Here is a 24,449-nt window from a genome sequence, read left to right on the forward strand (position 1 = left end):
ATGTTAATGCAGAGACATCAGGGTGACATTCACAGGTTGACAGACATGAGCAGATGAGGTAAGACATGCACTGAAATAATTGTGACTAATCGAAAAATAAATTGAATGATTAGTCGACTACCAAAATAATCATTAGTTGCAGCCCTACTCTTCACAAAAGCAAAAAATACAGCAGTTCATTCTAGAGCTTTCAGATTTGTGCTTAACACCATGACAAAAGCAAAATATATGTTCAATGGTCTCAGAGTAACAACTGTTGGTACTAATCATTCCAAAAAGTCAATTTCAAACAAAAAAGACCACAACTCTAGACAGTCCATAATTATTTAAGAAAGGGGAACATTCAAGACAACTGTCAGTCCTTCTAGGAGTGATCGTATCTGCACATTGACCGATTAGATGGTACAATGCTTCAAGAAATAAAAAAAGCAAAAATTACATCCAGGAATGTACAGGCATTTGTCATCAAAGTAAATGTTGCAGATCTTGATTCTACCATCAGAAAAAAGAACAAGTATGGTTTTTATAGAAGTGTCACCAGGAAAAAGCCTCTTCTATACACAAAAGAACATTTCAGCAAACAAATAATGAAAAAAAATTAAAATAGCTAAAATGTATACCTGCATTATCTATAAGATTTCTTGAACACTGTCCTCTGTAAGTTATGTTGTCATAACAAACAAAGCCATATTTATTACAAAATACAAATAGCATATCACCACAATAAGGTCATACAACTATGAAACATGTAGAGAGGTAATGATTTGCTTGAAATTTTTGAGTACATAATAATCTCTGCTTTTAGAGGAAAATATGTAGCCATCTGTCTGCCTACTAAGCTTGTCCAAAATTGAATCACACAGCAGAACAATGGATCCCAGGCCAGTTTATAAAATCAACAGCAGAATTACTAAAAAAAATAGCAATCAAGTTTTTGGAATGGCAAGGTCAAAGTACGGACCTCTGACCCATTGAGAGTACTGACTGCAAAAAGGGCAGTCAGTCAGAAAACAAGAGTGAGGCACAGGAGAAACAACAGGGTCAAAGCAAAGGTCAAACCAAAAGTCAAAAAGAGAGAATGTCAGAGACAAATTATAGACCAAAAATCAAAATGCTGATCGTTGTGTTTTAATAATAAATGAATAATAATATTCAAAATATTAAATATAAGTCACCAGGTTTGGTCCAATCTCAGAAGTGACTGTTTTGGGGAAATCTTTATACTGGTGCACTATTGACATCACAACTGATACAGCCCCATTGAATCATGGGAGAATCTCCATGGCAACAGATGACACAAATTGGTGTCAGAAAGAGAGAGTAAAAATGAATCAACTTCAAAATAGAAGCTCTAAATAATACAGTGGTACCTCGGTATAAGTCCTTAATCCGTTCCAGATCCTTGGACTTATACCAAACAGGATGTATACCAAACTAATTTTTCCCATAAAAAATAATGGGAAAATGATTAATCCGTTCCCATGAAAAAAAATCCTATTGTTATTGGCATATTATACATTGATGGGGTTGTATAAAATAATTTAAACACTGCTTAATACTAAAATATATAAATTCAAAAGCAATTTGATGAAATAAATGAAAATTTAACCTCAATTTACTTTTTAATAACATCTTTGTTTTTCACAATCGTAGATTCCATCGTTCTCGGCAAACGGTATTCAACAGCCATGTCCTAGATACGCATGCCACCTTCACACTTTTCAACAATCAATTCAAATTTACGTGAAAAAACACAAAATCACGTTGTGACGATGCAGGTTTGCTTTATGCTCCCATCTGCTGTCGGGGATCCCTTGAACCCTACACCGTCAGTAATGTTATCGATGAGCTTAGCAGTGAGGCTCAACAAAGCATGGGGATGGTGAAAAAGTGCTTTTATTAAAACAATCAACAAAACAAGGTGTTCAAATTAAAGTGCAGTGTCCAAAGTTCCAATAAATAATTCATAAAATCAGAAGTGAAACGGAGGTTAAAAAACGATTGAAAAAAGTCTTCTTAAAAATAACGAGGTTAAAATACAGCAGGGCGCATTCTTTTAAAAAAAAAAAAAAAGAAGCCCCCTGCTTCCCAACAGGGGAGTCAACCTACTTGCAGCTGACCTTCACTCTGCCTACTTCAGCTGTTCAGTTCACCTCTCCGAAAGGCTCCTCATGACAGCGACTTGGGATCCACAGCGACCAGGGCGCCTACGCTGGGGAATACACTCGCCCAAGTCCTTACGCAGAGAGTCACCCTTCTTTCGATCAATCCCGCTCCATGACCACTACTACTATTCCCCGAGTGTCGGCCCAACAACCAGGCTCCCTGTTTAGCTGCAACGTTTTCCTGCACCGTGAAACAAACGCCCCAACCTCCCGTCTGTTCTTTCTTTTTCCTCCCCTTCTAGCCGACTCGTGCTTCTATTTATCAAGATAAGCAGTCCCAGGAACAATCAAAAATGCAGATGGTCTCTCAACTGTGCACTTAGGTGAGAAACGGCCACATAGCGAATCGCCCCGAGAACCGCTTCAGCCATACAACAACCACGCCCCCTCACCAAGCCACGAGCGCGGTGATTATTTATTTTAAAACTGGCCTTTGACAGGAGCTGTGGACCCGCTATACCACACACGTGAAAATTCACAGTGAGTTATAGCGCGGGTTGTTCACTGAATGCTAGCAACTGGCGCACTGCTTGCAGAATTCTGGACTAGATGAAGCTTATGGAGAGATTTATTAGAGAGACCAAAGAGGAGTGAATTGCAATAGTCCAGACGAGAAAAAACAAGACTCTGAATAAGAATGGCAGTGGTAAGGAGAGTGAGGGAGGGGCGGATGCGATTAATATTATGTAGGTGGAAATAAGGAGACCAGGGGCCTCATGTATAAACAGTGCGTACGCACAGAAATTTTGCGTAAGAACTTTTCCACGTTCAAATCGCGATGTATAATACCTAAACTTGGCGTAAAGCCATGCACATTTCCACGGTACGTCATACCCTGTCGTACGCAAGTTCTCCTCTCGCTTTTGCAGACTGCCAGTACCCAGCGTCAAAGCAGTGCTACTGTTCCAGTGTGGTTTATCTTTCTTTTTCAGATCCATGTCCCTGACGCGGCTTTATAAATAAACTGAAATTAACCGCATATTGTTTACTAGCAAAATAGTGTGTTAAAGAAGCAATGAAAAAGAAAAGGAAACATTTTGAAAATAACGTAACATGATTGTCAATGTAATTGTTTTGTCACTGTTGTGAGTGATGAGTGTTGTTGTCATATATATATATATATATATATATATATATATTACACACACATACATAAACATATATATATATATACATATCTATACATATACACATATATATACATATATATATATCTACATATATACACATACATATGCATACACACATAAATACATACACACACATATATACACACAAATACATATATATATATATATACATACACACACACATATATAAACATATATATACATATACATACATATCTACATATACACACACACAGCTATTTCAGTATCAGTGCAATACGCTGCTTGTTAAAACGGATAACTCCGCTCTTACGTGCAAGTCTGCGTGGATATTATGAACTATCGTATTTGTTCAAGTTCTATTTAAATTTTAAATAGAAGGAATTTTTATTTAGTCGACAGAAATATCTTTGGTAGGAATGGTAAAAACAGACAGGAATATTATTCGTGAATAAATCAACTCAAACCTTAAACAACTTATAATATTTTGCTCTCCATAAAAATGTATCCTGTCTAAATTATACAAGTTAGAAATAAAGTAAGCGTTAAAAGAACAAACATTCACATTTCTTTACTCTTATGTAATTTTATATAAAAATAAACTTAGATTTTAAATATCCCAAAAGATTTTGCTCTCCATAAAAATATATCCTGTCAAAATGATACAAATTCAAATATGAACATGCTGCATAACAAAACCTAGAAATATAAATAAAATGTGTTCCTTTCAGCAATAACAAATCAAATCATTCAGTTGTCTTTGCTCATATGTCATTTTAGAGCTGGACGCCTGGCATCTTTTTGGCCACAGGTTCGTTTATGTTTGGTGTGAGGTTCTGTGTTGTGGAGATTCTCAGGATGGATTGCAGGTGCTCATCAGTGAGGCGACTCCTGTGTGCTGTTTTGTTAGTCTTTATCACTGAGAAGAGCTTCTCACACAGATATGTGCTACCAAACATGCACAAGGTTCGAGCCGCATGTAGACGGACTTTTTGTTCTTCAAAGTCACCAAAGCGCCGTGCAAACTCAGTGCGCTCAGTTTATCAGCAAAGTGCGATTTGGGAACACCGTAGTGACGACTTGGTTTAACATTACTTGGCAACAGGAAAGTGAGGCAAGGTGCACTGGTGCATTTGTGTCTCCCATAAAAGCAGCTTCACTTGAAATCACTTTGTGATTGTGCACGGGTTAAAGCGTCCGCTGAAGTGTCAGATTCTTATTTAATTATGCTGCTTTCTGTATCTTCTGCATTGCATTCAGGTTAACCTGATGTTTTGTCTCATAGTGCCGTCTTAGATTAAATTCTGTAATTACAGCCACATTAGCTCCACAAATGAGACACACGGGTTCAGTAAACATATACTCAGCCTCCCATCGGTTTTAAAGGCTCTATTTTCAGAATCAACTTTTCTCTTCAGCATCGTGTGAGCTAGCTTCGCAATAACTTGATTAACTTCGGTAAGTGTTAGGCAAGGCAGCTGAAGCGCTGCATTATGGGATCTGTAGTTTATTGTGTTACCAGCGCTTCATATACCGGGCTTTAATAACAATAATACAGTATATAAAATGATCTCGGGCGGATATAATTACGCCGGGCGGATGTGGCCCGCCCTTGAGTTTGACACATATGGACTAAATAGAACTTGAAAAGATATATTTTTCAAATGTGATCGCAAATTCAGATAGAGTTGGCGCACTACAGCCTGCATGCCTCAATAAGTCATCCTTCCCTCGCTCTTACTTTTTTACCGTTCATCTAATGAATACACTGAGTATGGCTTTACCAAAACAATCATTGATGGCGAATAAAGTATCCATTATTCGAGTATGTAGATCGGGTTATATATATATACATATATATATATACCGCGTATCATGTGAGAAGTAGTGTGTTAAAAAGCTAGAAAAGAAAAGGGAACATTTTAAAAATAACGTAACATGACTGTCAATATACAGTATTTGTTTTGTGAGTGTTACTGAGTGTTGCTGTCATCAAGGATTTGATTATCATTATTTCTTTCAATCAGGTTCGTATTTGTAGGATGTGTTGTGTTCAAGTTACATTCCGTGTTTGTCAATCGTTGTAAAGATGACAGGTTTCATTCATCGATTCGTTTCTTACTGCATCAATAAACAGCTCGTCTTCTTCTTTATCTGAGACCTGACACACTGCATGCACGGTTTTTACACTGTCTTCCTTTAGCGGGACATTGACTTTTTCCAACGTGTGCTTTGTTTTGGATTTATGAATATGCTTGTATGTATCAGCGCTTCATATTTTTGCTGCCTTTTCAATTGTGTAATTGGTTTTGTTCAGCTCTCTTTGGAACTGTTGCTTTTATCTGTGCACTGCGTCAGTTCCCGTGAGCCGCTCGGTGTACATGCATCGAAGTTTCCCAGCTGTGCTGGTGCCATCTCGTGCTATGTCCATGGCTGTATTTAATGTTACCTTAGTCCTGGCACTTAAAACTTTCTCTCGCAGTTTCGCTGAGTTTGTACCAAACACCACCCTGACCATCTCATCTTCCTCTGCATAAGCACAGTCCTTAACCCGTGAATATTTAGTGGGAGTTTGCTATTGGATTGCGCTGACGGACGGCCTTATATGGGCAGGCACTAAATTACAAACGCCAGCGGCAGCCTGTCTATGAACTTAATTTAAAGTGTAGGTTTACATCGTGCTTTGTTTCAGTAGCAGAACTCATGAATATGGTTGTATATGTCACTTCGCTTCGCTTCTTATTGTTTCGCTGCCTTCTCAATTATATAATGCATGTTTTCTTCAGCGCTTTTTTAGGTCTTCCTGGTTTTCTATGTACTGCGTGATTACGTGGGAGGCGTGATGATGTCACACGAAACTCCGCCCCCACGGCGTTGAAGCTCATCTCCATTACAGTAAATGGAGAAAAACTGCTTCCAGTTATGACCATTACGTGTAGAATTTCGATATAAAACCTGCCCAACTTTTGTAAGGAAGCTGTAAGGAATGAACCTGCCAAATTTCAGCCTTCCACCCACACGGGAAGTTGGAGAATTAGTGATGAGTGAGTGAGTGAGTGAGTGAGTGAGTGAGTGAGGGCTTTGCCTTTTATTAGTATAGATTAGTTTAATGCATCTGATTGTAATTAACCAGTAACAATATAATGGTCCACGGAATAGTCAAACTATTCCTAATACCATAACTGCTTTAGCGTTGTTACTCTCACTGCACCTTCTTTTTCTTCTTACAGCTGCTCCCGTTAGGGGTTGCCACAGCGGATCATCTTTTTCCATATTAGTCTCACTGCACCACTCAGAGCAGCTGCTCGGAAAGCATCAAGCACACACTGCCTCAGCCATGCTTCCTACTTGAACTGCTTCTCACATGGCAAACGCTTCAAAACTTTCTTGTACTGACCTCGCGGTTCAGAAAGAGTTTCATCCCAAGAGCTCTAAACGCACTCAATCAGTCCATCAACTGCTCCTTGTAGAACTGTTTGTACTTATAAGTACAATCACCTCACTGTAAACTTGCACTACAGTTATAATAATTGCACAACCTGAGCCACTTTATAAAGCGCGTATTTACATATGATGATGAGATCATTTTTAAGATGAAATGCAGCAAAACATGTTTATTATACACATAAAACTTTAACTTTATTTAAATAATTTATATTGTTAATAATTAAAGTACACAGTGTTGCTACGCTAGCAAGGATCTGGCGCTCCCGCTTCCTGCATCGCACTGTATGCTTCACTGGGACTGGCATGAAGGATAGAATAATTAAACATGTACTACGAAGATATTTCAATGTTCCTTAAAAGTTTTGAAGAATTGGCATTATAAGCTTACAGATGACTTAACGTCTATTACAGAGCTGATTGTGTGGTGATCGGTTACTTGGAGAAAGAAAAGGAAGGACAGGAATTGGAGGTTAGTACGTTTGAAAGAGACAGTACTGTAGGGGTGGCCTTAGGCATGTGCAAACTGTACATCTGCACAGGGCTGCCACGCCAATATATACTGAACAAAAAAACAGAAAGAGAAAATAACGACACAGCTAAAAACGCAGTGGCAAATTTTGGCAAAAGAAATGCTTGTGTCATGAGCACGAGGTGGCTATGCAGTGTCCGCAACGGACATGGCCATCTGCCGTGCATAAAATATCATATTGACATTGGCGGGCGAAGGGGCCACTGATTCTTTCTCTGCCCAGGGCCGCCATGAGCCTAGAGACGCCCCCCCGAGTACTACTGCAATAAATTATTTCATTGAAGGTCGCGCACCATCACTGCACCACCATGTTCCCATGTTTAATAATGTGCTTTAACTCCTATCATCATGAAAATGATATCACTTATACATCTCAGTATTTTAGTTATTCAGAGAGCTGTAATATCACGAATGTAATGGATTCTGTGTCCTGTCGGAGGAAGAGAAAGCCAGTTTAAGATGCAGGTAGTGATTCACATACATAGAGCACATAGAAAAACACATACAAAACAAAGCATTTAACGTGCTACTTTAATTACGATGTGATTTGAGAAACTGGTTAACTAAATGATTTTAAGATGAAATTTATGATGTTCTACTTTAATGACAAAATAAACTACGTGATTAAACTGGAAATTTCGAGACTGAAGTTGACATTTTGTGCTTTACCACCCCCACTGTGTGCCTTTTTTTTTTTTTCTGTAACCTGATACGCTTTCATATGACACTCAGATGGTAGGCTACGACTCGCCTTTTCACAGCGACTTTGATATCTGACAACTTCTTTTTTATTTCGGGCACTGTGCGACTTTGTGAACTTGAGCTTTTGAGTTTCTCTGACACGGTATGTCAGTCGATCAGCTTCCTTTTCCCATTGCCTTTTCACAGAAGGCTGAGCTTAAGGACTATTTATATTGATTTGCATATTCAAAGAGGCGTAATTCTGGGAGGAGTTGGGGCGGGACAGCAAGCGCGTGCACGAGCGTTACTTTTCACGCTGACCGGGATTTATGTAGCGGAAGTTGGCGAATGCACAGATTTACGCATCTGGATTTTTCTGTGCTTATGCACATTTCGGCTTTTGTGCTTACGTCACGTTATAGTGTGAGTTCTACACATGGCGTTATGCATGAGGCCCCAGGTGATATTATTAATGTGAGATTGGAAAGACAGAGTACAGTCGAGGATGACACCCAGACTCTTAACCTGAGGTGATGGGGAAACAACGGAGTTATCAATCACAAGAGAAAGATTATTGGCTTTGGATGATGATGATTTTTGAGCCAATGAGGAGGACCTCAGTTTTGTCAGTTTAGTTTAAGAAAATTTGAAGAAATCCAGGATTTAATTTCAGCAATGCAGTCAATAAGCAAAGATGGTTATTTATTTAAATTATTAGTATTATTTAAATACCAAATAATTATAATGGTCAGTCTTTGGTAGAATGCTGGGATATTAGCAAAGGAATTCAGTACGCTAAAATAATGCTGGGTAAAATGTGTATTGCATTGGAAAAGTTACTGTTCAGATAATTTGATTTGAGCAGTTTACAATGACCACTAATTGTGCTGATGAATCAAAAACCTGAAGTGAGCTCCAAGCTAGAGTTTAGTACAGCTAAAAATAATACAAAGTGGCATTGTAGTTGTAGAAAGTCATTACCAAAGACAGCAAACTCTTTAGAACAAGCATATTTAAGAATGATCATCCTGTTTCCCTCCTGCAGTTCATGTCCAAGAATGCAAAGTCCATAAACAGCTCTCTTCATTTCTCACCGACAATAATCTACTACAGGGGGGGTGAACTCCAGGCCTCGATTGCCGCAGTGGCTGCAGGTTTTCATTCTTAACATCATCTTAAATAGTGACCAGTTTTTGCAGTTGATTACTTCTTTTAATTAACTTGACTCAGGCCCAATAGTTGTTCTTTTTCTTTAATTAGCAGCAAAACAATAATGAGACACAAAACAAGCCATCACATGACCAGCTCCCCTGTGCCCCTTACACAATATCTGAAATTAAAGAGAGGTGATGGTCTTGGTAAGGTGGATCTCTCAGGTCACCAAAACATTTTGACAGTGCTCTTGGAAAGAACAGAATAACAACAGTTTTCGAAATGTGTGCTGTGGCAGAATGAGAGCAGCAACAAGCCATGGAATTAAATAACAGGTTTAATTAACTTCAAGAATTGGCTTCTCATTAACAAAGTGATTGGTGTGAAATTGGTTGGAGTCTGAAGCCCCAGTTTAGCTGGTCATCTGTTAGCTCGTTTCACGTCTCATTTCTGCTTGGCTGTAATTTAATGAAGAAAGGAATCAATTCAGACAGCTGAACTCTTCTAACAGGGCTATTAAAGTAATGGGGAAAAAATTAATTAGCAGTGAAAACTGGTCACTGACTAGGAAAAGGGTTAGAATGAAAACCTGTAGCCACTGCGGCACTCTAGGCCTGGAGTTCGCCACCCCTGATCTACTATATCTGTTTCAGTCAGGATTCCATAAGGGGCACTCTGCTGAGACTGCACTGCTTTCAGTAACTAATGCTCTTAGATCTGCTCAAGCTTCTCCTCTCTCCTTATCCTCCCCTGACCTTTCATCAGCTATCAAAACTGCTAACCACTCCTTTCTTATTTATTACCTTGATAACCTCTGAATCAGTGATTCTGCCTTGGACTGGATCAAGTGCTACATCTTGGACTGATCCTTTTGTGTTTACTGGTCTAACTCCTTATTTTTTTCATTTAAGGTTACTACAGGTGTGCATCCAGGATCACTACTGAGTCTGCTTCTCTTTTCTCTACATTCGTCCCTTAGTTCTGATATGGCTTCTCCCACCATCTCTGTGCTGTTGATGCGCAGATCTTCCTCTCAATTCCATCTTACAACCCACAGCTTTCGGCCCAGATCTCCACCTGTCTGTCTGCCATTTCATGATGGATTAATGGTCATCACCTTAATCAACTTAACCTTTTAAAGTCAGCTACTTTGTATTTGTTCTCTCATCCTCCTTTCTCAAGTTTGCCTCTGTGCATCACCCTTGAAGTTACTACCCTTTCACCACCGTCATGATCTTGCTGTGACTTGAGACTCCTTGCTTTCATTCATCGAAATGAATGATCTCTCTCTTTTTATCCTATTTGAACAGCAACAATTTATTTGTATTTAGATGTCTTTTATAAACACACCTTTTCAATAAATATATTGGAACTGCTTAATTTCTTTCTTACAGGGTAACTGCTGTGGTACTGACAATGTATAATTTATACTGATTTTTGTCTTAGTCTAACTGCAGGCATAATTATGTTGTAGTTCTACCTCCTTGTACTTGCTTTTTTTAAATCTTTTTCTCTGTTACTTTTGATGCTTGTAGCTTCAGTCTTGTAAGTATAATAACTTGCTTTGTGATATTGCTTTTTGTCAGACAGTCTGTTAAATAAGTAATAATTTGTGTACCTTTTTCATGAATAGTCTGATAAAGATACAAAAAAATAAAGGAAAAGAGAGGGGCAAATGCTCCCAGCTCAAAAATGAAATATTTTACCTTATTAGTAATAGTGAATGTGCCAGACAGGGTGCTACTGGCTCAAAAAATGCATTTTTCCGTGTCTCTTGTGTATCATTCTGTTACAAAAGTGCAGATGATTTTTGAAATAAAGAAAATTGCAAACCTAAGTTACATAATCCATTCAGAGATGCAAGATTGATTTTTTCTAATAATTTATTGTTAGAAAGAAATGCACACTACACTCACCTAAAGGATTATTAGGAACACCTGTTCAATTTCTCATTAATGCAATTATCTAATCAACCAATCACATGGCAGTTGCTTCAATGCATTTAGGGGGTAATATAGAGACTGAAATTCCCTGTGTTTATATAGACACTAGGACATGTACAGCATTGGAAAACCTTTAAGACAGACATCTTAGATGTAAAAAATTTATATACCTCTCCCAGCTAAGATTCACTTAGCACGAGAGAACAATGTATAGTCAAGATTCTTTTATAACTATCCAACAAAGTCTTTTGAAGATTTTGATGACTTTTACATACAATGTGGATCTGTAGTCAGGTTGTATGGGTCAGTCCGAGAGATGTAAACAATCCTCATATCTTGTTATAATCCTCTTGTCTCTATTCAAACCATGTTGTAATGTGTTACATTTTAGTATGAGTTTAACTTCCCATTCTTCTCTTACTTGCTGTGTTTTGAAGTTACCCATAAGCACTGTGACTTTAAAGTCCTTCTCACAGTGTCTATGGCTGCTGAAGTGAGCTAATACAGGAACATCCCTATTGCCATGCTTAATGAGGAACCTGTGTAAATTCATTCTTGTTGGAATTTTTGTCCAGCTTCTCCCACATAGAGGGCAGTGTTGGGACATTTCATATAAAGAAATTGGGTAGACCACATTAGATGATCTGCAGGAAAATTATCCCTTTATGTGATGTTCTAGCTGGGAGTGTGGTAAAACTATATGATCAACACTCACCTAAAGGATTATTAGGAACACCTGTTCAATTTCTCATTAATGCAATTATCTAATCAACCAATCACATGGCAGTTGCTTCAATGCATTTAGGGGTGTGGTCCTGGTCAAGACAATCTCCTGAACTCCAAACTGAATGTCAGAATGGGAAAGAAAGGTGATTTAAGCAATTTTGAGCGTGGCATGGTTGTTGGTGCCAGACGGGCCGGTCTGAGTATTTCACAATCTGCTCAGTTACTGGGATTTTCACGCACAACCATTTCTAGGGTTTACAAAGAATGGTGTGAAAAGGAAAACATCCAGTATGCGGCAGTCCTGTGGGCGAAAAATGCCTTGTTGATGCTAGAGGTCAGAGGAGAATGGGCCGACTGATTCAAGCTGATAGAAGTGCAACTTTGACTGAAATAACCACGCATTACAACCGAGGTATGCAGCAAAGCATTTGTGAAGCCACAACACGCACAACCTTGAGGCGGATGGGCTACAACAGCAGAAGACCCCACCGGGTACCACTCATCTCCACTACAAATAGGAAAAAGAGGCTACAATTTGCACGAGCTCACCAAAATTGGACAGCTGAAGACTGGAAAAATGTTGCCTGATCTGATGAGTCTCGATTTCTGTTGAGACATTCAAATGGTAGAGTCAGAATTTGGCGTAAACAGAATGAGAACATGGATCCATCATGCCTTGTTACCACTGTGCAGGCTGGTGGTGGTGGTGTAATGGTGTGGGGGATGTTTTCTCTGATGGCTACTTCCAGCAGGATAATGCACCATGTCACAAAGCTCGAATCATTTCAAATTGGTTTATTGAACATGACAATGAGTTCACTGTACTAAAATTGCCCCCACAGTCAGCAGATCTCAACCCAATAGAGCATCTTTGGGATGTGGTGGAACGGAGCCGTGCCCTGGATGTGCATCCCACAAATCTCCATCAACTGCAAGATGCTATCCTATCAATATGGGCCAACATTTCTAAAGAATGCTTTCAGCACCTTGTTGAATCAATGCCACGTAGAATTAAGGCAGTTCTGAAGGCGAAAGGGGGTCAAACACCGTATTAGTATGGTGTTCCTAATAATCCTTTAGGTGAGTGTATATGTGTTAAACCTATAGTAGTGTTGTATCCAAAGGAATTATTCCTCTCCACAAACTGTCTTCAGCTGGTTTTAATCTTGTGGCTGCATGTTTAGCACTGAACGCAAAGGGAAATGACATGCACTATGCACCCTCTGTTTGAAGTGATCACTTGATGGATTATATGCTTAGTCATAATGGGTGGGAAAGTACATTTAGTTTTGATGGAGTTATGCATTGTGTAAGCTTAGATAACTAAAGCTATCATTTTTTTCACAGCTGCAGTCACCCATCATGTAATGCTGGTCTTCAAATAGAAATCTATTAGTGACTGAAATTGAATGTGGTTAAACCATTAAAAGCTGCAACTATGCTCTAACTCAGTTTACATACTTGCAAAGGCAAGTTAAATATCATAATATAACCTTAAATAAAACTCTCTGATCCAAATATCAATGGACCGACTGTGTCAAGCAGCATGATGCAATATTTTAATGCTAAAAACTAGGAAATGTAGAGTTTCAATTTTAGTTTTTTCTTTGAATGTTATAAGGGTAACAATTTGGTGTATACAACAGAATATGCAAAATATACTTTTACAATTCTTGAAACAATAATTAATAAATAATCTAAGACATGTTATTGAAATTTGTTACTCAAAAAAAAGTATGTAGCTACTATCGTTCTGCCTATAAATCACTCATACTTGAAGCAATAAAGTTCAATGTTGTAATTTTCTACCTGCTTAGGGTGAGGGAGAGACTATCAGTACATGCTTTGATCTTGTTCTGTGCCTCTACATGTGTTAAACCTTCGGCATTCACACCATCAATGGATACCACCCAGTCTCCAACTCCAACATTCTGCTGGGCTGCCTTGCCACCTGGAGTTAGCTAGAAAAACAAAACAAAAAAACGTTAGGAAACAAATGGTAGACATGCTGATGCTTAGAACTATATCAGGGCCAGTTCAAATTCAGTTATTTTTGTCCTGATCACATGGCTTTAAAAAAAAAAAAATTCTAAGCCTAAACAGACATGTGGTTACTGGTAGCCTAAAAGATGATCATGTCTTATAATCAAAAACAGATTGAAAAGTACATTAATGGCTAGAATAAAATCATCTAGCTGTGGTACAGTACAGGCCAAAAGTTTGGACACACCTCCTCATTCAATGTGTTTTCTTTATTTTCATGACCATTTACAGCACTCCATCATTCTCCTTCTTGGTCAAATAGCCCTTACACAGCCTGGAGGTGTGTTTGGGGTCATTGTCCTGTTGAAAAATAAATGATCGTCCAACTAACCTGACTTCTGCACAACACAACTGCTGGTCCCAACCCCATTGATAAAGCAAGAAATTCCACTAAATAACCCTGATTAGGCACACCTGTGTAGTGAAAACCATTTCAGGTAACTGACTACCTGTTGAAGCTCATCGAGAGAATGCCAAGAGTGTGGAAAGTAGTAATCAGAGCAAAGGGTGGCCATTTTGAAGAAACTAGAATATAAAACGTTTTCAGTTATTTCACCTTTTTTTGTTAAGTACATAACTCCACATGTGTTCATTCATAGTTTTGATGCCTTCAGTGAGAATCTACCAATGTACTGTAAATGGTCATGAAAATAAAGAAAACACATTGAATGAGGAGGTGTGTCCAAACTTTTGGCCTGTACTGTATATATGCTGCAAAAGATTATCTAGTAAATGTTTTGTGAACGTACGTCTCATAGACAGCAAATTGCTTCAGCTAATAAAAATGTATCCTACTGTTGGAAGTTTCTTTTTGCACCCACCTTCATAGTTTTAACAGTACTTAATAGAGGGTCTCAGGAAAACGTCTTATAAGTGAAATGGCAACAAAACCGCTGATTGCTGGAGATAAAAAGTCACATTAGCATCAAGATTTCTCTGTTCCCCCATACATCTGTCACTCCATGGCTTTGTTTTGAATTCTAAGTACCAAAGATTCATGTGTGAACATATAATTTAAAACCTCCCAAAAAGGCATCTCTGCAGTATGCAATGGCTAATATATGATGAACTGATAATGAAATGAATCCATTACAGCATGCAAGGAAAAAGTAGATATTATCTATCTAAATGAACAAAGAAACATTTTAAATTAGAAAGTATTCTGGTTGAACATTAGAACAATGTAGACGAGAACAGCCCATTCAACCCATCAAATCTCTCCAGTCCTACCCATTTAATTCTTTTTAAAAAAAACATCAATTTTTAAAGGTCCCTAAAGTCTTAAACTGTCTATGTCGCTACTTGGTAGCCTATTCCAAGTGTCTATGGTTCTCTGAGTAAAGAAAAACTTCCCAATATTTGTGCAAAATTTACCCTTAACAAATTTCTAACTGTGTCCCCATGTTTTTGATGAACTTATTTAAAAAAATAACAGTCTTGATCCACTGTACTAATACCCTTCATAATTTTAAAAACTTCAGTCATGTCACCTCTTAATCTTCTTTTGCTTAAACTGAAAAGGCTCAGTTATTTTAAACTTTCTTCAACCTCTTCAGCCCTGGAATGAGCCTAGTCGCTCTCCTTTTCTAGCACTGCTATATCTTTTTTGTAGCTTGGAGACCAAAACTGCACACAGTACTCCAGACACGTGCATTATAAAGCTCAAGCATAACCTCCTTGGACTTGCACTCCAAACATTTTGCTATATAACCTAACATTTTGTTTGCCTTCTTAATGGCTTCTGAGCACTGTCTGAAAGTTGATAGCATAGAGTCACCTACGACTCCTAAATCCTTCTCATAAGGTGTGCTCTCGATTTTCAGACCTCCCAGTGTGTATTAAATCCTAAAATTTTTACTTCCTATGTGTAATACCTTACATTTACTGACATTAAATTTCATCTGCCATAAATCCACCCAAGTCGTGTCCTGTCCAAGTACTTCTGTAAGGATTTAACAGATTTTAAAATTATGTGCCAATCCACCTATCTTGGTATCTTATTGAAAACAGCAGCAGCCCTACAACTGGTCTCGATGAAACACCACTCTTAACATCAGCCAAATTCTGATAATTTCCCGTGCACCATCACCCTCCACTTCCTGTGTCTGAGTCAATTCTGCATCCATCTACAAACATCATCCTGAACTTCTACTTTTTAATTTGATGCCCAACCTCTCATGTGGCACCTTTTCAACTGCTTTCTGAAAGTCAAAATAAAAAATATTATATGATTCACTTTGATCATATCCTTTTGTTATTCCAGCATGTTAGTCAAACATGATCTCCCTCTTCTGAACACATGCTAACTATTCAGAAAACTTCTTGTACTTGTGCTGCTCAATGTTTTCCTTAATAATTCCTTGCATCAATTTTCCTGTGATGCAGCCTATAGTTGCTTGGATCTGCCCAGTCACCCTTTAAATATAACGGGATAATATTTGCCATTTTCCAGTCATTTGGAATCTCCCCAGTGCACAGTAACTTCCTAAAAATGTGTGTCAAGGGTTAAAATATGTACTCGCTAGCCTCCTTAAGAACTTGAGGGTAAATATTACCTGGTACTGGCGATTTATTTGATTTCAGCCTATTTAATCTGAGCAGTACTACTCTCTCAACAATTTCTAAATCACCTCCTTAGAAGTCCCATTTACTGCTGGGAGGTTTTCCACTTGCTCACTTGTGAAGACCTCAGAAAAATGCAAGTTTAGAGCATCTGCTATTTCATTGTCTGTATCTTTTAATTCCCCTTTACAATTCCTGATGTATTTCACCTCCTCCTTGACTGTTCTTTTACTACTAAAATACTTAAAAATATCTTAGGGTCATCCTTTGCCTTATTTGCTATATTACTCTCCAACTGTCATTTATCCTCCCTATCCTTTTTAATGATTGCTCTTAAGTTCTCATACACCCTACAATTCACTTTGGAGTCATTAGTCTTATACGCCTTATACAGCTGTTTTTCCTTTGCAGTTCTTTTTTAACTCTTTATTAACTCACTGTGGAATTTTTTTAAATTTCCTATTAATTCCAAATTTAGGTATATACCTGTCCTGCATTACATGTAAAATTTCTAAGCCTGCTCCACTGCTCTTTGACCGTCTCCACACTTAAAAGCTTATCTCAATCTATCAGTCTTTAAACTTAACAACCTTTGTTTTTGCAACCACACTCTTATAAAATACTGAGAACTGTATTATATTATGGTCACATGACCCTAGTTGTTCAATCACCTCTACACCCACATTTCTATCCGGATTACTACAAAATACTAAATCCTGACCCATTTTGAATCTCAACCGATTTTAGCTTTAAAATACTGTGTTAAAAACAGTCACTGATTAATTGTAAAAACTCTTGTGCTCCGCCATTTCCAACTTCATTCTAGGTAATATTCAGATAGTTAAAGTCACTGATGACTATTATATCCCCCTGTAAATTTGCCTTTTTAATATTATAAAAGTATTCAAGTCTTCATGTGTATGACATGAGCTGGAAAATTGGTGTTAATTTCACAAGTAAATGAATGGAACAAACTATCCAAAACAGGGATGATAGAGAACATTCAATATGTTTTTGGACAGAGCTTCACAAATATGCTGACATTTAATGAGAAAGCAACACACATATTTGACTACAGAATTGTCTAAAACATAGTTACCTCAATCATAGGGTAACCATCATAGGGTGTCCATTATTATTCCTCCCTAATTCTGATTCAAGCAAGGAAATGAACAAGGAAAATCACTGCTGACCCCTCAAACCCTGGATCCTTTTTGATCAAAGAACTCCCCACTGGTAGGCACCTCAGAGCATTAGGTGCCAAAGTAAACAGATACAAGAAGTTTCTTCCCATTTGTCATAAGACTCATTAACAGTTACAAGACAATGGGCCCGACTCTCTCTCTCTCCCTCCTGGCACAATGTAAATATTGCTAATTTGTGCAATATGTGTAAAGTAAAATATACAAGGTGTAACATATGTTTTACTAGTTGAGTGCCTATCTGTCAGTTCAACATCTGTATAATATATGTTTATTTTATGTAACTCATGACTACTTTATGCATTACATGTTTACATTATACAGTTAGGTGAAAACGTAAGTGCACCCCATGAAATGTTTTATCTGTAACATATGTGGAAATACCAAGTTTTGATCTTAATTTTAAAAGTATATATAGATGAAGGTAATATAACAAAACATTACACCATAGTTCTATTTGTAGTCCATTGTACAATTTAAATAAATATATATGCAAATTTCACATGTGGAAAAAGTAAGTATATCCCTACATTTATCAATACCTTAAATACCTAAAATTACAGTTAGGCACACCAAATCAGGTTCAAATGATTAAATTGTCATTAGAAAGGATCTTATCTGAATCTGGCTAATTTAACCCGCAGATATTTAGTTTGGTTTGCTCTTGGTTGTTGAAGTGTATATTATCACAAAAGTGTAGATCAAAAGAGCTTTATGAGGTCTCCAGAAAGAAGGTATCTGGGAAGAGATTTAAAAAGATCTCCAGAACAGTAGGAAATCAACCATTCCACTGTCCAGAAGATCGTCTACAAGTGGCGAAGATTTTAAACTACAACCAAATTGTCCAGACCAGGCAGCATGAGGAAGTTCAGCTTGAGAGCAAAACAAAAGAGGCTGAAAGAAGGCTCTAAGAATCCAAGAATTTTATCACAAGACATACAGGTAGTTCTTGCTACTGTTGATGTCAAAGGGCAGGAGATTACTATTAGAAAGAGGCTGTACAAATTAGATCTACACGGGAGTAGTGCCAGGAGGAAACCTTTGCTATGCAGAAAGAACATCAGGGCAATAGTAAAATTTGACATTGAACATCTAGGCAAAGATATGCTCCGGACTGTTGCAAAGCTACGATTCCAGGGCATTGTACAATGGCTGACCCTGCTCTCTAACCACTAAAGGTCATGCAAAAAGACTATTTCCCCTCGGGGATTAATTAAGTATATCAAACAAAAACTAAACTTGTGTGGCTACAGTACCAGAACATGTTTAGTGAAAACTAAAGACTGCATTTGATCAGAACACCACCATACCAGCTGTAAAAAATGATGGTGAAAATGTTATAGTTTGGGGCTGCATTACTGTATCAGGGCCTTGACAACTCATCTTTATAGAATCCACCATGAATTCATCATTGTACTTCAGGGTGCCTGAGGGTAATACAAAGCCATTTATCAAAAGATTAAAGCTTACCTGAAGGTGGACCTTGCAACATGACAATGACACTAAATATACCATCAAACCAACCAAGGAATGGCTGAAAAATAGAAATACAGAGTTCTGGAATGACTAGGTCAAAGCCTGGATCTGAATCCCATCGAGATGCTGAGGAAGGGATTTGAAAGATGCTGTACATGCAAGATAACACCTACCTGAGGTTGTTTCTGTCCATAAATTTTAAAAATGAAAAGAAAAAAAAAAGAAAATCATGGGATGTATTTACTGTTTTACATCACTGTATGTATATATATATATATATATATATATATATATATATATATATATATATATATATATATATATATATATATATATATATATATATATATACACATATACTGTATGGGGTGGGTGTGTCTGTAAGGGTTAAGAGGTGACACATTCTTGTATGTAGAAATATACCTGGCTAATAAAGCCGCTTCTGAAAAGCACATTCTCTCCCCACATTCATACTTTTATCCCACAACCCAGACATGAGTGTTAGGTTAACTGGTGATTATGAATATGTTTGGAGTAAGAAAGTGTGGGTGGGTGCAGAAATGTGTCCTATATTGCACAGGTAACAAATCCACAGCTGGTTCCTAATTTGTGTCCGGTTTTCTCAATGACCCCTAAACATGAATTAAGATGATTTAAATACAGGATGGATGGATGCAAGTAACTCTCTTTATACAAATCAAGGTAAATAAGCAGATATTGCAGCATCAATAAATTCCCTATAGACAGTCCTGGGCGAAATCCAAATTTTCATTGATATGTGTACATTTTAAAAAGTAAATTAAGTAAATAAATTAAAATTTACTGCCTTTCACAGAATGAGAAAAAGATTAAATATAAATACACAATGAATGGGATCTAAAACTAGAGAGTACAATGTGAAAGAAAGACTTGTAAGCTTTAGTGAATTTGTCAGTATATGGAGTACAAGTCAAGAGAGGTAAACTCAAATAATATAATGCACTTGTTATATCTTGAACACCATGATCCATTTTGTTTTCTATATTACAAAAATAACATACCATTACTACGGATGGACTTCATTTATTCATAATCAATCAATGACATCCACTTTAAATCACAAAAACAAAAAAATTACCTGTATGTATAATTTTTTAAATGATTTTTCCTGCCTTTAACGTGTTAAAATTAGTATACTGTATTTTGATAGGTACTCTCCTTTCTTCAAAATGGTGAACGAATACTTGATTGGACACTATTCTACCACTATAGTAGAAAGGAAAACATACTTTAAACTTTACCATAAGGACCAGAAGATCCAAGAATGCACAAAGTCAAACAATAAGCAATAGTCTAAACTGGGAAATACAGAATACCAAACGTTTAAGCCAAGTTGAGAACTAGAAAAAAGTCAAAATCATGCAAAAGTCTAAACTCCTTAATAACCACATACTGTATTAGAAGCTTCTTTAACAGTTTAAAAAGAAAATTATCTCCATGTTTACAGAGTCTTCCAATAACAGTTAAAGTTCAAATTGAGCATTCATTAAATATTAGTAAAACTAAAGGTCTTTATTGTAGGCAAGCATGGAATATCTATTGTAACATGTATGTCTGCAATTTCAAGTGACTTCATTATCTGCATCTCTAAGCCATGAGGCATGCACAAACAGAAACCTTTTCTCAAGGCATTTACAGTGCATGGTCTTGCTGTAATAGCATGAGCATAAGCCAGTGGACATTAAATGATGGCATATTCAAAATGGATCCCAGTTACTTATTAAAAGACTTTGTTATAGACATTGCCATATACCCTTTCAACTATTTTCAAAACAGGAAACTGGATACTATCCCAACAACATTCTCAAAATAGCAAGCAAACCTAAAAGAGAGTAGCACTGTAGGGCACACTTACAAGTGCATTCATCCGCAATCATACTTTCTCATTCTGACATAATTTTGAATCCTGAGTTAACATGCATAAATGTTAGGGATACCACCACACCATAACTTTTGTATTCAATACTAACACCAGTGATCTACTGTACAACAACATTTGATACCATTTGAAATAATGGCAAAAATAGAAATCCCTTTCACCATCTTTGTAATTAAAAGTACCTACATTAATCAGGTAGACCATACTGTGCCGTTTTCTGTAACAGAATATAAAATACATAAAGACTAATAGTAACAGCAAATTTAAAATAGTGGAACATAATTTCAATCAAGTATTTGACCAGCAATAATTTAAATAAACTATAAATATCAAATTACAATGCAAGACTTGAATTTAATTTGTAACAAACACAGGGATTCCTCCAGTGTAACAACAAATGCAGATGATGTTATTGCGGACTGCATAATTTCTCTTATATATGCACATTCTAACTTTATCCTCTGATATTATCCCTCCTGTTACTGAAAAATACTGGCAATACGAAAAATAAAAATTCAAACATTATCTGTACTGATGAATTACTGAATTTCAAGAAAATTCAGAATATTTTCATGTAAACATTGTCTTTAAAGCTGTTTTTGTAACAACGTCCTCTTAAATGAAGTATATCGGTGTTCTTGCAGGCTGTGGCTTACAGAGCTCCAGAGTCCGCGGTGTTTAGTGTTAATCTTTGTTCGTCATTGTCAACTAGTATAAGAAAAGAAGTAGATTTAAGTGATAGTAGTACGCAGACATACATTTATGAGCGGCAAATCCTGCTCGATTTCCAAAGAAACTGTGCCGAAATATCCAGTGAGTTGACAGAGACGCTCCGCAGCCTTTGCTTTCTTCGGCAGCCTGAGAAGCTGAGCTGGCGAAAACGCAAGCACAGTGATCGGAAGCAGAAACGAGGCGCTGTTTGCACAAGGCTAAAAACTAACCCCACCAGACCTGCGATGCCGTCCATTCTGCTTTCAAACGTCCGACTGCTGGACAACAAGCTGGATAATATAAAGCTGAGAAATGAGAGCCTGTTGCATCCTTATTTTACCTGAGACATGGCTCCAGGAAAACATTGCAGACTCAGCCATCCAGCTAGATGGACTGACCATCTTCCAAGCGGATAGAGGCGCCTCTTTGTCCGGTAACACCCGCTAGGGTTAGGGGAACTGTGTGCTTATGTGAACAGAGAGTGGTGTACGAATGCTGCCTCAGTTGCGTGACACTGCTCCCCGCAGATTGAGGTTTTATCGGTAAGGTGTCGGTCTTTCTACCTGCCGAGAGAATACAGTTGCGTGCTGGTGGTTGCTGTCTACCCCCTGCCTAGTGTAAATGCTAACCAGGCGCTAGCGGAACTCTACAAGATAATCAGCAAACTCCAAACGATGCACCCCGAGGCATTTTTCATTATTGCTGGAGACTTCAGTCATGCCAACTTGAAGTCAGTTCTCCCAAAATTCTTTCAGAATGTGAACTTTGCTACTAGAGGAGGAAGCTGTCTGGACAATGTTTACAAGAGAGCTCCTGATACCTACAAGGCCCTACCACTCCCCCACCTCGGCTACTCAGACCATATCAGCATTTATGGTTCCTGCATACAAGTCCTTGCTAAAGTTCACTAACCCAGCCTGCAAGAACATCAGAGTGTGGCAGGTTGGTGCTGGTGCACTCAACTGGCTGGTGTCCTCACAGACATCTTCAACACATCTCTGAGCCAGTCGTCAGTCCCAGCATGCTTCAAGTTGACCACCATTATACCAGTGCCGAAGAAGTCATCAGTGACATGCTTGAATGACTACCGACCAGTTGCACTCACGCCAATCATAATGAAATGCTTCGAAAGGTTAGTAATGTCACACAAAGACTAATCTCCCTGCCTCCATTGACCCTCTTCAGTTTGCATACCGCTCAAACAGGTCAACTGAGGATGCCATATGCTCTGCCCTTCACCACTCCCTGACACATCTGGATAAAAAAAGACACATGTCAGGATGCTATTCATACACTTTAGCTCTGCCTTCAACACAATCATCCCTCAAAAGCTGGTTGTAAAACTGAGCAGGTCGGAACTGAACACCATCCTCTGCAATTGAATCCTGGACTTCTTGACAGAGAAGCCCCAGTCAGTTTGGATAGGCTGAAACATATTCAGCAATACCACAATGAGCACTGGAGCGCCGCAGGGCTGAGTGCTTGGTCCACTGCTGTTCACCCTGCTGACTCACGACTGCACAGCCACATTATCAATTTTGCGAATGATACAACGGTGCTGGGACTGATAAGCAGGAATGATGAAACAGCATACACAGATGAGGTGGAACGGCTATATGCATTGTGTGAAGACAACAATCTATCTTCTCAATGTTGACAAGACAAAAGAGAAAATCGGCGACTTCAGAAAATCACATCCTGCTCACATACCAGTCAGCATCAACAGTTTAGATATGGAGACTATTAGGAGTACCAAGTTCCTCGGTGTGCAAATAACTGAGGAACTTACGTGGGCACATAACACCTCATCACTATTCAAGAAAGCCCAGGAAAGACTGCACTTCCTGAGGTGGCTGAAGTGAGCAAGTCTTCCCCCTTCCATCCTCACCATGTTCTACAGAGGCACCATTGAGAGTGTTCTGACCAGCTGCATCACTGTCTGGTATGGCAACTGCAACATATCCGACTGCAAGCGCCTGCAAAGGATAGTGAAGACAGCAGAGAACATTATTGGGGTGCCTCTCCCTTCACCACAGGATATATTTTACAAATGCAGTATCCACAAGGCCTGCAGCATTGTGCAGGACCCCTTACACCCCTCATATGGACTTTTCACACTTCTGCCATCCAAGAGGAGATACTGCAGCATCAAAGCCAGATCTGCCAGGCTGCAGGAAAGTTTTTACTCTGAAAATTTACAACGCTAAGATAAATACTTGATATTTTCATGATGAAATGCATTAAAGCAGGTATTAAACATGCATGGTAGTGAGGCGGTAGTGCTGCTCGCTCGCAGTAAGGGATCCCCAGGTGTACGTTCAGTATAGAAAACTTTATGGCAGGTGTGATGATGCTTAAAAAAACTGGATATATGAATGGGTATTACACAGGTTTAACTTAAATATTGTGTAAATGTTGGGTTCGTGATCTGGTGGTTAGAGACACGAACATGGAATTCAATGGATGTTCTTCTGAGCAGGCTTTCTTTATTGCATGCATGCTGTCTCTATCTGACGTACCAAACCCCCAGTTCCTATTCTTCCTTTTTCTTTCTCCACACAACCAATCACCAGACGATAAACGTCCTTGTGAAATTTATTAATAGTTATAAACTTAGACCATGGAGTGTTCAGAACTTTAAAAAAATCTTCGTTATACATGTTTAAATATTCCATCCATTCAGGATTGCGCCCATCCCAGCAAGCATTGTGTGCAAGGCAGGAGCAAATCCTGAATGAGGTGCCAGCACATCGCAGGGTGAATACAAGCAACACATACACTAGCA

The 24,449-nt window shown here is 38.2% G+C and overlaps 1 protein-coding gene across 6 annotated transcripts in view; it reads right to left on the reverse strand.

Moving 5' to 3' along the window:
* The window catches only part of pdlim7 (PDZ and LIM domain 7), a 259,211-nt gene that overhangs the window by 115,421 nt on the left and 119,341 nt on the right, over positions 1–24,449 (reverse strand). For all 6 annotated transcript variants that reach the window (XM_039774500.1, XM_039774499.1, XM_039774501.1 and 3 more), the window contains one exon: positions 13,562–13,713. In XM_039774500.1, coding sequence (XP_039630434.1) covers positions 13,562–13,713 — 152 coding nt within the window. The remainder of the gene's footprint in view (positions 1–13,561; positions 13,714–24,449) is intronic.

This window comes from Polypterus senegalus, chromosome 13 (genome assembly GCF_016835505.1).
Source record: "Polypterus senegalus isolate Bchr_013 chromosome 13, ASM1683550v1, whole genome shotgun sequence".
Lineage (NCBI taxonomy): Eukaryota > Metazoa > Chordata > Cladistia > Polypteriformes > Polypteridae > Polypterus > Polypterus senegalus.